Raw genomic sequence first — 14,049 nt, forward strand, 5'->3', positions numbered from 1 at the left:
ATACTATCATATGTTTTCATCGATGTCATATGTCATTACTAACCGAAATATTAAAATTATCTTTTTAATATTTTATTTTCATATTTTCATTAGTTAAATTGATAATATTAAGATAAATACATATGGATATTTTAACCGAAATGCTAAAGATAAGCAACTATTAGGGAGAAATAATATATAATTAGTCTGCACAAAGTTTTTGCTAAAAACATTTATTAGCGGCATAGATTCAACTTTGATTATTAAAAGTCATAAAAGCAAGTCAAACAACTTCAACTTTCATAATGGCGATTCAAATGGAATCGTCTTTAAGTAGAACCATTAATGACGCGGAAAAAGCAATCGTGTCATAAATTGGTAAGTACTATGCCGAATCCAATAGTACATCGCTATTTATGGATGCATTTATTCCCTATTTCATCAGATTTTAGCCACCCGAATTCCATCAATTGGTCGGTCAACAAATCTTTGTGATTTGTATTGTTCGTGGATGCCAAATAAAGCATAAATAAATAGGTTAGGAATGCGTTATATATTAATAATTTAACATCATATGTGTAATTTGTTTTATATAAATAAGAATTTTTTATCGGAGAAAAGATCGAATAATTTATAAATCAATAATTATATAATAATTAATCGACCTACGATTTGATTTAAGTGATTCGACACTTATTATCTATAATAATATGCTCATGAAAAAACTATTTTTTATATATAAAATAATTAAATAACAATAATAATATTATTTTACTGTTGTTGAAAATAATTAAAGATAAAGATTCTGATTTATTTTTGGTCTTCGACATGCAATCGAATTGAATATGATTGCTTAACGTTAATATGAATAATTTAAATGGATCGGCTTCTTATTGCACACCGAAACTCCGGACCCGAATCCGACCCGATAAGATGTCCCTCCGGCTTGCGTGCGCTTGTCGATAGAAGACGCCGTAAACGACATCATATGGCGTGGCGATCGAGTGGTTGGGTGTGGCGAGTGCAGACAGCAGCAGCCATCGATGCACACGTGCTTGCCTTCCCCACTGCTGCTTTCGTTTGTTGGCTTCCCTTCCTCCGGCCATTGAATTGAATCGAGAGGAATGCAAAGCCAATAATCTTGAATTTAAAATCTACCGTACCCTCTCCTCTCCCCCCCCTCTCTCTCGCTCTCTCTCTCTCTCTCTCTCTCTCTTGCAATTACTGAAGCACTGAAATCGAGGATAAGAGTAGAGGAGCAAGAGCAGTAGTAGTGGTAGTAGTCCAGGAGGAGGGAGGAGGGAGGAGGGTGGTGGAATGGCAAGCCTGGATGCTTGTCTGATATGATCTGTGTTTTGGAGAAAAACAAAAGACAGGAGGCAGAGGGAGGAAAAAGAAAGCAAAAGCAGTAAAAAGTGATCGCGGCTCAGAATCCTCTCCATCACTTTCTTTGCAGGAAAGAAAGGATTCTGTAGTTGGTAGTTTATGGAGGTCATTTCTACTTGTTGTTCTTCCTATTGTCACCAGAGCTTCTTCCTTTAAGTACACCACCGTTTCCTTTCCTGGGGAAGACCGCAATCCTTAAAACACACGCTCTCTCTCTCTCTTTCTCTCTCTCCGGCTCCTGCTTTTTCTTTTGCTTCTGTTGCGAGGTGTCCTCTCTCGTATTCTTTCTTCCTCTTTATTCGTTCGATGAGCAACGCTTGCGACGTGTGGAGATGAGTGAAATGGCTGAAAATTTTGGAAGAAGAACCCCCTCCGTCAGAGAAGTTGAACAGGTTCTCCATCTCTTTCTCTCTCTCTCTCTCTCTCTCTCTCTCCGTTTCTGGACAAGAATTGATCTGTCGATTTTACATTTGAAATGACATGAATGCGCTCTTTCTGTTGATTACAGAGTTGTAGTTGAATGTGTTATTACCATGTCTTTCCCTCGGAGAGAAGAAAGAGAAAAAGAACAAAATGTGTTCTTGGAGTTTGATTTAGACTGTGAACCTGAAAAATTTGGGAACAGGGCATGAGAGCGTTTGATTTAATCCTTGTGACCAGCACATTGGCAAGTTTATCTCATCATTCATTCCATCATCCGATGGTGCTGGGGATGATAGTCCCTTTTATTGGTTTTAGGCACTCATTGTCCATAACTCATGCTAATGAAGTGGATGTGCTACTTGTGTATCCTCTGCGATGCCCTGTTGTTTATTTGCTGTACAATGGAGACCTCGTTTGATGAATACATTTTGCCTTTTCTGTGAAATATTCCGATATGGCCTGGATTTTATGTCATCCTGTGGCCGTCACACATTTCAATTTGTATCTAAAATACTTTTACCTGGTGGAAACATGAGTAAGCATTTATGCTTCTTTGGAACCTAACAAAATTTCAATAAATAATTCCATATGTCTTTACACTTTCTTCTGTTCTATGTACAAATTTGTGAAATAATCTTTCGTCCCCTTTTTTCTTGCAAAGGCCATTACAGCTTTGAAGAAGGGTGCACATCTTCTCAAGTGTGGGAGGAGAGGGAAGCCTAAATTCTGTCCTTTCAGGCTCTCAACAGTATGTGTTCTGAAAACATTATGTGGATAATCTTTTTTTCCTTCTGGTTTCTGTTGTTTGCATGTTTCTGAGATTCCTTACTTGAAAAATGGAACTAATAATCGGAGACTTTGTTTTCATCAAAAGGAATAATTGCAAAATATATTTTTCCACCCTGCTCTTCTGCTTTCTTTCATTTTTCTTTATTCTTTATTCTTCTACCTCTCTTGAAGAAAGGTATCTTACAGGAGCTGGATTTTATGTCCTTAAAATAAGGACTTCTGGTTCATCTTTGAATCTCCCCTTGGTGCTGTCAGATCATTTGACTAAGATTGTTGATTTACATTCCAAGATGAAGGATGCTCAAACTACAAAATGTTCAGTTTTCATTACTAGTTCCTTAGTAGATGAATTTCATATTTTTCTTCACAATGACTCTTAGGACAATGCACATTCTTCTCTTTTCTGAACCGATGGAAACATCAAAATCATGATTTATTAATGAATTTGTAACTTGTGTAATTTTTTCAAAGTTTGCTTTGCTAGAACTTAAAAGTAAACTGACTCTGAAGAATGTTGATGATTAAAAATATTTCCACCATGATGGAATACTGTTTGCTTGTTGAATGGGAAAATTCTCAAGTATACCTCGAGAGGAAAAGTAATAATATAGCATGTCAATTCTAGGGAAACAAACTGCACATCTTTCAACTTAGCACAGGATATTATCAATGTTAAGTAAGCCTAGCTAGTGATTTTAAAGCCTGCGATAATATGTTAAGGTTCATTTGGTTTTCTTTCAGAAATTTCTTCTTGTCTGCACTCTGTTGGATGACAAAAAGTTTAACTTCAAGTAATGTTTCCGTTGTTCATCTGATGAAAATCTTCTGGTTACAGGATGAGAAAAGTTTAATTTGGTATTCTGGAGAGAAGGAAAAACACTTGAATTTAAATTCTGTCTCCAAATTAGTCCCCGGACAGCAAACTGTATGTATTTCTTAATCAACTGCTTGGTCAGCGATGCTCATTGTTCTGTTAATCTTGTTAAACTCCTGATTTGGATCAAGCAAACAACTGTGCAGGCAAACTTTCTGCGTCAGAATCAGGCAGATAAAAAGATTCAGTCATTTTCACTTGTATACGAAAATGGTCAACGTTCACTCGACTTGGTACCGACTCTCACCTGGTTCTTTCAGTATATCTTTCTTGTAATATAATTGCTCTTGTTTTCTTTTTTTATACATACATACATACATACATACATACATACATACATATGTTTTACTTGTCTGTATGCTATGCTTTGGCTTAGATATGCAAAGACAAAGAACAAGCTGAATCTTGGTGCCTAGGTTTGACGGCCTTGGTATCAACATCTCATCAACCAAGATCTTTGGCTCATGTGAGAAGCAGCAGATGGGCACACAGTTGTGTGAATAGCCCTGCTAAGTATGCTGCCACAAATCATAGACTAGGTATACTCCAGGGTTCAGCTAAATTAGCAAAGGTTTGGAGACATCCCATGATATCTCTTTTGTGAGTTGTTTTGTTTTTCTTCTTTGAATTTAGTTGACAAACCTCGATATCTAATTTTTCTTTTGAAGGTGCACAGTTTATATGGTAGTCCTGCTCGATCTGTGCTGGATAAGCATTTGTCAGATAGAATGCTGGGCTCATCTGATGAATTCTACTCTCCTAGACAAAGAACATTATCGGATATACAATCTTATTTGGATAAGATATTACCTCGCCTGCCCCATGTGGTCTCCTACGGTGATGAGGATAAGATAGAATCTAACTTGAGTAAGGGACAGAGAATGCATCCAGCCTCTAAGCTCAGCTCATCCGATCATGAATCTCCCAAGTTATATATCAATGATGGTTTAAAAGATGTCTTCATCTGGGGCAAAGGAGTAGGAGGTGTATTAGGTGGTGGTATTGATTCTTCACTTCCCAGGCTATTGGATTCGACCAGAGCACTTGACGTGCGGAACGTATCCTGTGGTGAGAATCATGCTGCTTTAGTTACTAAACAGGGTGAAGTCTTCTGTTGGGGTTTGGAAAATGGTGGAAGATTGGGACATAAGGTCAACATGGATGTTCCTTGTCCTAAACTTGTTGAGTCTCTTACCGGTATCTGTATACAGAAAGTTGTTTGCGGGGCACAGTGCACTTTTGCTATTGCACATTCTGGTGAACTTTATGTGTGGGGTGACAGCAACCATGGCCTTGGGCTTTCTGGTGATAGGGGCAACAGGAGCCAGTGGTTTCCCCACACAATCTCTGGTCCTTTAGATGATATATGTATATCAAGGGTAGCATGTGGCGAGTGGCACACAGCTATAGTTTCTTCCTCTGGGCAGTTGTTCACATATGGGGATGGAACATTTGGTGTTCTTGGTCATGGCAATGTGCAGAGTCTCTCTCGACCGAAAGAGGTCGAGTCCTTGAAAGGGTTACGAGTCAAGTCAGTTGCATGTGGACCATGGCACACTGCTGCTGTTGTGGAAATCATGGTCGGTCGTGTTAAAGGCAATACTCCTGGTGGTAAGTTATTTACTTGGGGCGACAACGATAAAGGGAGACTCGGTCATGCAGATAAGGACAGGAAGCTTACACCAACTTGCGTTGCTTCACTTGTGGATTGTGATTTTGTTCAAGTGACCTGTGGAACTACGTTAACTGTTGCACTTACAGTTACTGGCATAGTCTTTACCATGGGAAGTTCTGCTAATGGGCAGTTAGGAAATCCTCAAGCTGAGGATGTTTCGATAACAAGGGTTGAAGGGTTGCTTAAAACGGAGTATGTTAAGGAGATATCTGCAGGTTCTTTTCATGTGACGGTGTTGACAACAAAGGGAAAAGTGTATGCTTGGGGAAGGGGTGGAAATGGACAACTTGGATTAGGTGACAATAAAGACAGAAACTCTCCGACTCCAGTGGAGTCCTTGGAAGATAGGCATGTTGAAAGTATAGCATGTGGTTCCAATTTCACAGTCATAACTTGTTTGCATAAATTTATCTCAAGCAAGGACCAATCGATATGCACAGGATGCAGAATGGTTTTTGGGTTTGCAAGGAAGAAGCATAATTGCTACAATTGTGGTTTTATGTTCTGCCACCACTGTAGCAGCAAGAAGGCCATGAATGCAGCTTTAGCACCTAGTAGGTGCAAGCGATATCGTGTTTGCAATTCGTGCTTCACTCAGCTGCAAAAGATTTCAGATACCCGAATGAACACAGAAACTTCAACCCCTAGACCATTGCTACTGACAACCGAGGTAGCAATAAAGAGAGAACATTCATTCATTGCTGGAGAAAGATCATTTCAGCATAAATTATTGTCTTTTGAGGAAACTAAACCAGTGGAAGTAGATGCAGAGTCTATACGAGAAAAAAGGCATAATCAACATTTGAGCTCACCATTGATAACAATTCGAAGATGGGGACATGTGCCTCGGCCCTTGCAGTTCCTTGAACATGCTAAAGAGAACTCCTTGAAGGTGGTCCCTATATCTGGACAAGAAAATTCTGATATTATGCTACCCAAAGCTAGCAGCTTAAGAAAAGATTTAGATAGTGTTGATAAGGTACTCAGAGAAGAACTATTGCGACTGCAAACTGAGGTACATCTCCTAATTTTTACATTATAACTGTAAATCTTCAGGGCAAGTTATCTTACTTTCACTATTAATGTCATATTGCAGTTTGGTTAGATGTTTCTGAAAACAAGTATTCTTAGCTGCATAATTCTTTCTTTTCATGTAGTCATTAATCAGTTGTTCTCTTGTTTCAGTTTTGGCATGTCTAGCTATTATTTTTTACTTTCCATGGAATGACTATCTATTTAAATAAATTACCAAGGTGACAATATATCTATCAGAAAATTGCTTAGTCAGTTAATTTTTTCAATTATGTTATTTTGTCTTTCGAAAAGTGTTGAATTTTTGTGAATAGTCTTCTCTGTCCCTGTTCTCGTTAAACAACCCTGTGGGTTCAGCTTCTGACTTTTAAAGAAAGAAACATTCACCAAATTAATCAAAATTTTACATTTTCCGTAGAGCACCTATTTTCAGAAATGTTCTCTGATGTTATTTGTTGCATATTTAATTTTATTTGATCCAATTTTTCTGTAATTTTCTTGACAAAGTTGCATGATAACCTTCAACTTATTCAACTGCAAGTTTTTCCAAAAAGCAAGAGTGACACTCTTCTCAATTTCCATCGGGAAACCTACTCATTATTTAAGATTTCAGCTCAAGAAAATCTGGTGCAACTGTTTTGAAGCAAAAAAATTATTATAACATTTAGGATGGTAATATAGGAAGATACTGTAACATGAAGATCATTAATTTTAGATGGTGCTGGTACTTGATTAGATTTCAATACCATAACAATTTCTTGGTAGTTACTAGAATATTGTTGTAATTAGGGTCAGAAACTTCCCAGTAGAGATGGAGATTGGATACTCAAGTTTGCTACAAATGCTACAAAGATACATATGTCATGACATTATTACACCAGCTTAATCAAGTATATTCAAACACCCTGCAATGTATAGTGCATTCATGTACAATGAGATCAATAATTTCTAAACTCCAATATTTAGTGCTAAAACAATGGGAAACATTATCTTTTGGATATTACTCAGGAAATGAATGTTTTCAAATGATGTCCGATGTCGTTACTTCTGAAAATGGATATTTATATTTGTACTTCATTTTTAGCATATGTCTTCAGTTCCCTACCAATGCATTTTAAGATATGCTTTGTATATTTTGCATTGGTTATTCATGTATTAGTTGCACTATCGCTTTACTTTTCAAGGACGGTGATTACCTTTCCCCTGAAGAAAGGATGATAGTGCTTACCTTGTAATTCCATTTGTATTAGGCAATGTCCCTCACTCAAAAATGCCAAAGTAGAAGTCAGAAGCTCCAACAGTGTAAACGCAAAATAGAGGAAACCTGGCTGCTGGCAAAGGATGAAGCTGAAAAGTGCAAGGCGGCAAATGCTGTAATTAAGATTCTAACGAGCCAGGTATGAGTATTTCCATAATTTGTTGCTTACCAGTTACTAGGTCCTTTTTCATCATATACAAGTTTCTGTAATGTAACACTATGATAGAAGGTTAGACTGGTTAACACCAAATGGTATGTTTATGTTTCTTGAAGGTAGACTGGCATAGCCTTTTGCAGCATCGGATATAATACATGTCCTGTCTCGACCTTCAGATCCACCTCATAACTATTTAAAATTCTGCAAAAAACACAATGATATTCCAACACCATCACTCTAATGCAGGGCTTTAGTTCATTTTTTTTCACAATGGTTAAAGCGGATGAGACTCTGATTTAGTCTAATGGTATATAGAAAGAGAAGTTTGAGGTAGTAGCTAATCATGATAGTACAAAAAAGAAGGATACACCATGATTTCTATCTTTCCCATCTTGTTCCCTTAATTTGGTGTTCTAAAATGGGACTAGTTTGGAGCAGATGAATGCTTTAACAGAGAAGATTTCATCAAGAAGACAAACAAGTAGATCCACCATGGAGGCCGTCAGCACATGTCACGAAACAAAGTTTCCGGTGCCTGAAGGTGAAAAGTTGGTATCTAGTAGCCGTCATCAGAATAAAGATGTAAATGAAAGCATCAAGCATCAGACTTGCACAAGCTCATCCAATGATGCACCATTAGCTGCGACGAGTGCAAAAGACTGCAAACCTAAGGAATCAAAGGATGAATGGGTTGAGCAAGTCGAAGTTGGTGTATATATTACCTTCATTACTTTGCCAAATGGCCAGAAGGGCCTCAAGCGTGTGAGGTTTAGGTCAGTCCTAATTCCATAGTTTTCTTAACAGATACACCATATGCATTCATTCATAGCTCATGTAATTTATGTTGGATGAGCTATAGTTTGTTTGGAGCACATAATGAACTATCTTGGTGCCTTATCAACAGTCGGAAGCATTTTAGCGAGAAGGAAGCCGAGAAATGGTGGGAGGAGAATCAGAGGAAAGTATATTTAAAGTACAACATCCAAAGGATCATTACACCATCTACAAGTAAAATAGGCAATTAAATTGTATATGAAGCCAGGTTGTCGTTGGAAGTTTGGAACATCAAGTATATAGTGATAGCATGAACAACAAACCAAGCCAATTCTCCTTGGCATTTGCATGCCATCCATGTTGTGCCATTGTGTTGTCAAGATTATGTGGATGGCTTCATTTTGACTATTTCTGGGAGCTTTAATATGCTTCAAAGGAAGATGGATTAGGATGCTTTCTTGGAGGAGACATGCTTGCTTATGGTGCAGATCAGGCATTTTCTGTTTTATGCATCAATGAATGTTCAAATTAGTGATGACCTACAATCTCTTAAATTGTAAAGTTATATTACTCCAAATTAAATGAAAATATTAGAGTTCCCCTCATGGACATTGGGACTGTTTTCTGGACACAGTCATATGGAAACTTGTAATGGAGATGTTAATTACTTCATGTGATGTCTGTATCACTCTTATCAGCTTCCTAATAGTTGTATCTCTATATCTCCTTCATCAACCTGGCTTACATTGAATCAGAGGTGAATTACTAATGCCAAGGGAGATATTAAGAGGAAGGACAAGGATCTGAAGCAATGACCGACCGCTAAGTCCGTGTTGGATTGTTTGGATGAGGTCAGAAGATTCATTTGCTGCTGCTGAGCCTGCTATCTAGTTGTTTGATGTAATGTCTCGTCCGGAGCAGATGGCAAAACCTAAGTTACATTCAATATTAATATTAACGCCACGTGAAGATCAAATGTAGATGTACGCAAAACCCTTTTTCATGTCATATTTTGCGTAAATCTTAACGTAAAACATATAGCTCTATTTATCTTAGCGTTGTTGTTGATTTTATTGACGGGAAGCATGAAATTGATAAGGAAAAAAAAAAAATTTCAACATCCCAGTTACATTTTCGATGATAATGAACAGTGGCGTTGGTGAGGGTTACGGGTGGATATTACGTACGAGGAAGAACGACAATGAAATGTGAGGTAAAAGAAGAGGATGACATCAATACCGGCGTAGATGTAAAACAATGAAAGGATTACTCGGCATTTGCATCGAATCGACATAGATGAGCGATGCCACTCTGCATTGGATCTGTCGGTATCAATATAGATGCCGAGTGATGCTCTACATCTGCATCGACATCGATGTAGATGCTGAGCATCGTCGTCCTTCCTTGCCAACAGCACTGACATAGATGTAGAGCATCGATACCTGTGTCATCATCTTTCGCCTCTCACTTTGTCTTACATCTTATCGTCACTGACTCTTCTCATCCATAATAATCATCCGTTGTCTCGATAGTACTATCATTTGTCATCATCGAAAACATAACTAATATATTAAAAGTATACTTTTATCGATCCTTTTGTTGTTTGTATTAGTAAAATCGATGGTATTATCATAAATGAAGTTATATGTTTTATTTTTTTTTTATTTAAGGATTGAGATGCTAAATAATATTGTGGCCATGCGAGTTAAGGAAGCTATGAGAGGACAAAACAAACAACTCTCTCCACCACGTTTCCGACCTCCATCCCCTGAAGCTTATGTAGGTGGTGGAGAAAGAGGACGCAGAATACGTCAGCTACGCCTGCCGAAGAACCTGCTCCGGCGAGGTCTACATGTCCAAGACATTCGACTTCCTTCTCGACGCCACATGCGCGTGGCTCCCCTGTCGACTCCACCACCCCGCCCATCCCTCTTATCCTCCGCCACTTGCTCGCCTGCTACGACGGCAGATTCGTATGCAACGCTTGTGACCAAGATGGCGACGCCTTCAGCTTCCACTGCCCCCACTGTCAGTTCGATCTCCACCTCCCATGCGCTGCGCTCCCCAAGAAATTGCACCACCAATCCCACCTCCACCCTCTCACCCTCGTCTGAGTTCAATGGCCGAGAACATTTCGATTGATCGTCTCAGTGGATGTACCTCTGCGAAGACTGCGACTTTGGCGGTCACGTGAACTGCTTCACATCCAAAACTCCGCCACTGGTCGAGGAGTGCAACAACCGGCGGCAGGACTTGAATCCCATGCAGCAGCTCCTAAATCTACAGCTCCAGTTGCAGGCTAGTATGATAGCCGCGGATATGTCGGCGCGCGGCTACAGAGCCGCCACGAATCTGATAAGATTCAGGACCTTATCGGTATAGACACCACGATGCCGGACCACCCCGAGCCTGTACGTTGCCATGGGCAACTCCGTGGTGATGAACAACTTGGCTTTATTGTCCTCAAACGATACCGCGAATGGTCGTGGCGGAAACGTAGCGACTTCCTACGCCCCCAGGTGGAGTCTGGTTGTAACCTGTTATACTGATCACAAGTTATATTCTTAGAGCTACTATCATATGAATAGCTATCAGATACTACATCCAAAATAAAGTCATGAGCTGTGTTTTCACAAGTTATATTCTTAGAGCTACTATCATACGAATAGCTATCAGATACTACATCCAAAATTAAGTCATGAGCTGTGTTTTCACTCCATGACAAGCAAACAATTAAGTCATGAGCTGTATTGTGAGTTTGAGATGGCCTGGTGAATCATCGATGAACATTCTTGAAAAGAACAAGTAGATCAGCAGTTAGTCAGAGGTGTAAACAAATATATAATAGTTTGTGTTTAAGAGAGAAGGAAATAAAAGACGGGTGTGAGAGAAGGAAAGAAGGGATGACATACAAGGATTCTCGCAACCATAATCATCAACCAAGCTCAACAATCACGAACCAGAAGAATCTATTTACCACACAATCGAGTGTAGATTTGGGTCGGATAAAACTTGAGCATATTATACCCTGCATTTCAGAGTTGGCGGGCACCGTGAAACCCATTAAAGAATCAATCGAGTAAAATTCAATATCACTTTCGCTTAAAATAGAGAATAAGTGTAGGACGCAGGCTAGTCTATCCACATCTTTTTCTTTGTAACATAACACAAATTTTACATGTTCCAAAATCCCATATATGCTAATAGAGTGGAGCAATCATTCAAAAGTGAGAAACACACAAGGGCCCTCTGCTGCAGTCATATTTCACTGTTAGGGTTATTTCCAGCAAGGATGAGAGAGATCTCCAGCCCCCTGCTAAATGCCTGATTGAAAAGAAGTCGAGTTTGGAAAGTGGATACAAAGGGAAACCAAGAGAACATGGCTACTGGGACGAAGATGAACATGCCCATCCCAGCATCGTAGAGACGAGCGAGGGAGCGCACCGACTTCCAAAGTCGCATCTTCTTCACAAAAGGTTTCCATGCAACGGCAATCTGAATAATCAAGTGAAATACTTGAGTTACTGATAACAAAAATATATCGTAATAATGTATGAGAAAATACACTTTCAATTTCAAATACTGAGTGCAGCTTGCAAATGATGAGATAACAGCTAGCAACAAACTTAATGAGATGTAAGAAAATGTGAATGAATATGCACAATTTTAATACCAGAAAACATGCTGGATTTCCCTCGTGGGCTTTGCAAATGGATACACAGGCATTTTTATGTTCTGTTGGCTACTTTACTATCCTAGGCATATCCACAATTAAAAAAGAGTGGAAACTGTACGGACTACATAAGTAAGAAAACAAGCCGAACCATGTTACGAAGTCCAAAGCTATTTTTGTACCAGTAAAAATCAGATTATGAAAGATATTCCTTTACCAAATTAAATTGAAAATAACTACAGACATTTTGAGCATTCTGTTCTTAATCTTAATTAGCAAAAATCTGCCTGATCGTATGTATGCCAAGGTTTTTAATTTCGGGTGCCAGACCCATACCAATTCTGACCTGGACCAGTATGGGCCCAAGCAACATTGGCACACCATGTGTCTGCATACCGATATGCATCAAATCTTCGAAAAACCCAAAAAAGAATGAACAATAAAACATTACTACCCATTACAAGCCCTGTATCACACATGCTTGAACTGCACATACCGGATGATATAAGTCCTGTACCGAGCAGTTCAAGCACTTGACGAAGAAACCATCTAGTTTGTCATGATCCATGTGCCAGCAGACTGCAGACCTGTAAATACCGCCCATACCTAATTGGATGGGGCAGTATCGTTGCATCAGATCATTCTGAAGTGAATCAAGGCCAAATAGGACCTTGGTATTGCTGCAATATATGTTTTATTTTCCTTTTCCCTTTGGTTTAAGAAAACAGAATTTTTTTTTCCAGTTCCAGCATCCTGTTTTCTGCTGTGATGTAACAGCATAGTCTTCTCACATGAGTTCTGGGAGATGTAAATCATTAATATGGATGCATGCTTAACCAATTTTACATAAAGAAGGAAACAAATATTCAAGATTAGTGAAGCTACTGACTCACAGAAAGAATTCCCCATCCCGTGGGCACGAATGCAAGGATGCACGCAAAGATGTCTGGCACAGATAGATCAGTAACTGCAATTGCAACAGCTAGGCCAGCTAAGGCCATCAACAATGTAATGCTTTGAATTAGGCGCAGTGGCAATTGGAAGTTAACCCATGCCTTATTGCTGAAGGTGAAAACCTGATAAAGCAGAAGGAAAATTGCAAATGTCAATACACTATTTATAAAGACTATCTTGGCATTGCAAGATATCTGCACAACCTCAAAAAGGACAAACAGTGCAGCTAGCACAATCCATGACCAGCCATATACCTGCATAAAACAAATTAATAAATTACTGTATTAGTTAACCCAACAATTTCATTAATTAACCACAAAAAGGCACAAAATCTGTTAAGAAGTTAAAAATAGGTGCATATATCAACATATTATCTGATTTATTTCCGATGGCTTTTTAACCTAATTATATGAAGCAGAAGAAATGTGAAAAATTGTTCCACTAGCATCAAATACAATAAGAAGTGAATAATTAACTCATGCTTAAGAAGAAAACCTTGAGCATAAATTTTTTTTTATATGCATGAGTCTAATTTACATCAAGCTAAGCAAAACACAAGGTCCACATATCCAAGGCAACCAATTCAGACTCAGGTTAGCTCAACTCAATATTACTGTTTAGGCTTATAATTTCTACAATGAACCAAGGCTGACAAAAAAAAACATATATACATAAATTTTAAACCAAGCTCTGAAATAGACCAGGTTCAATCAAGTTTGTTTCATTTATGTTGCTACTGCTAGATGCATAGATCACTATTGTTACATCTTGACATGCAAACTACAGTGCATTCCATGTAATATGGTCATGACTATTAATGGCCAACAAGAGGCTAGTTGACATTCCAATGTCATAACATTGTTGCAGGTCAAGACATCATATGGTCCATGTGTATATGGAGTAACATCATGACTGATGCAAACAGGTGTGTATAAGGTATACAATAGATAGCTATCGATATGTTATTGCAGAGGTAAAAGTATGTTGGCTATGCTCATCAGTGCACATGCTACACATAATGACACTAGCTATCAATGTGTTATCGTGCCACTAGCATAATTACACGCACAACACG

The 14,049-nt window shown here is 38.6% G+C and overlaps 2 protein-coding genes across 4 annotated transcripts in view; one reads left to right on the top strand and one right to left on the bottom strand.

The window, feature by feature from the left end:
• Positions 1 to 1,278: 1,278 nt before the first annotated feature.
• Positions 1,279 to 8,715, top strand: LOC135673565 (PH, RCC1 and FYVE domains-containing protein 1-like). 2 transcript variants are annotated; one of them, XM_065182616.1, is made up of 9 exons: positions 1,279 to 1,757; positions 2,450 to 2,536; positions 3,413 to 3,502; positions 3,598 to 3,684; positions 3,828 to 4,022; positions 4,120 to 6,141; positions 7,409 to 7,555; positions 8,012 to 8,346; positions 8,478 to 8,715. In XM_065182616.1, exons 1-9 carry the CDS (start codon positions 1,698 to 1,700, stop codon positions 8,596 to 8,598), a joined length of 3,144 nt encoding a protein of 1,047 aa, XP_065038688.1. In that variant the 5' UTR covers positions 1,279 to 1,697; the 3' UTR covers positions 8,599 to 8,715. The 2 variants fall into 2 exon arrangements, with proteins under 2 accessions (XP_065038688.1, XP_065038689.1); XM_065182617.1 differs by lacking the exons at positions 1,279 to 1,757; positions 2,450 to 2,536; positions 3,413 to 3,502; positions 3,598 to 3,684 and having other exon boundaries at positions 3,885 to 4,022; positions 4,128 to 6,141.
• A 2,712-nt stretch (positions 8,716 to 11,427) lies between these two features.
• LOC135673566 (callose synthase 9-like) overlaps positions 11,428 to 14,049 on the bottom strand; it is a 75,807-nt gene continuing 73,185 nt past the window's right edge. For both annotated transcript variants that reach the window (XM_065182619.1, XM_065182618.1), the window contains 3 exons: positions 13,178 to 13,228; positions 12,914 to 13,096; positions 11,428 to 11,842 (listed from right to left, as the gene is read on the bottom strand). In XM_065182619.1, the coding sequence (XP_065038691.1) occupies positions 11,606 to 11,842; positions 12,914 to 13,096; positions 13,178 to 13,228 (471 nt within the window). In that variant the 3' untranslated portion in view covers positions 11,428 to 11,605. The remainder of the gene's footprint in view (positions 11,843 to 12,913; positions 13,097 to 13,177; positions 13,229 to 14,049) is intronic.

Source organism: Musa acuminata, chromosome BXJ1-5 (genome assembly GCF_036884655.1).
Source record: "Musa acuminata AAA Group cultivar baxijiao chromosome BXJ1-5, Cavendish_Baxijiao_AAA, whole genome shotgun sequence".
NCBI lineage: Eukaryota > Viridiplantae > Streptophyta > Magnoliopsida > Zingiberales > Musaceae > Musa > Musa acuminata.

Bases quoted from the DNA above. Each gene is read 5' to 3' on its own strand.
- LOC135673565 (XM_065182616.1), top strand. From the start codon at position 1,698: ATGAGTGAAATGGCTGAAAATTTTGGAAGAAGAACCCCCTCCGTCAGA. The intron at 3,503-3,597 runs GTATGTATTTCT...ACAACTGTGCAG, and splicing joins TAGTCCCCGGACAGCAAACT to GCAAACTTTCTGCGTCAGAA. The intron at 7,556-8,011 runs GTATGAGTATTT...AGTTTGGAGCAG, and splicing joins TTAAGATTCTAACGAGCCAG to ATGAATGCTTTAACAGAGAA.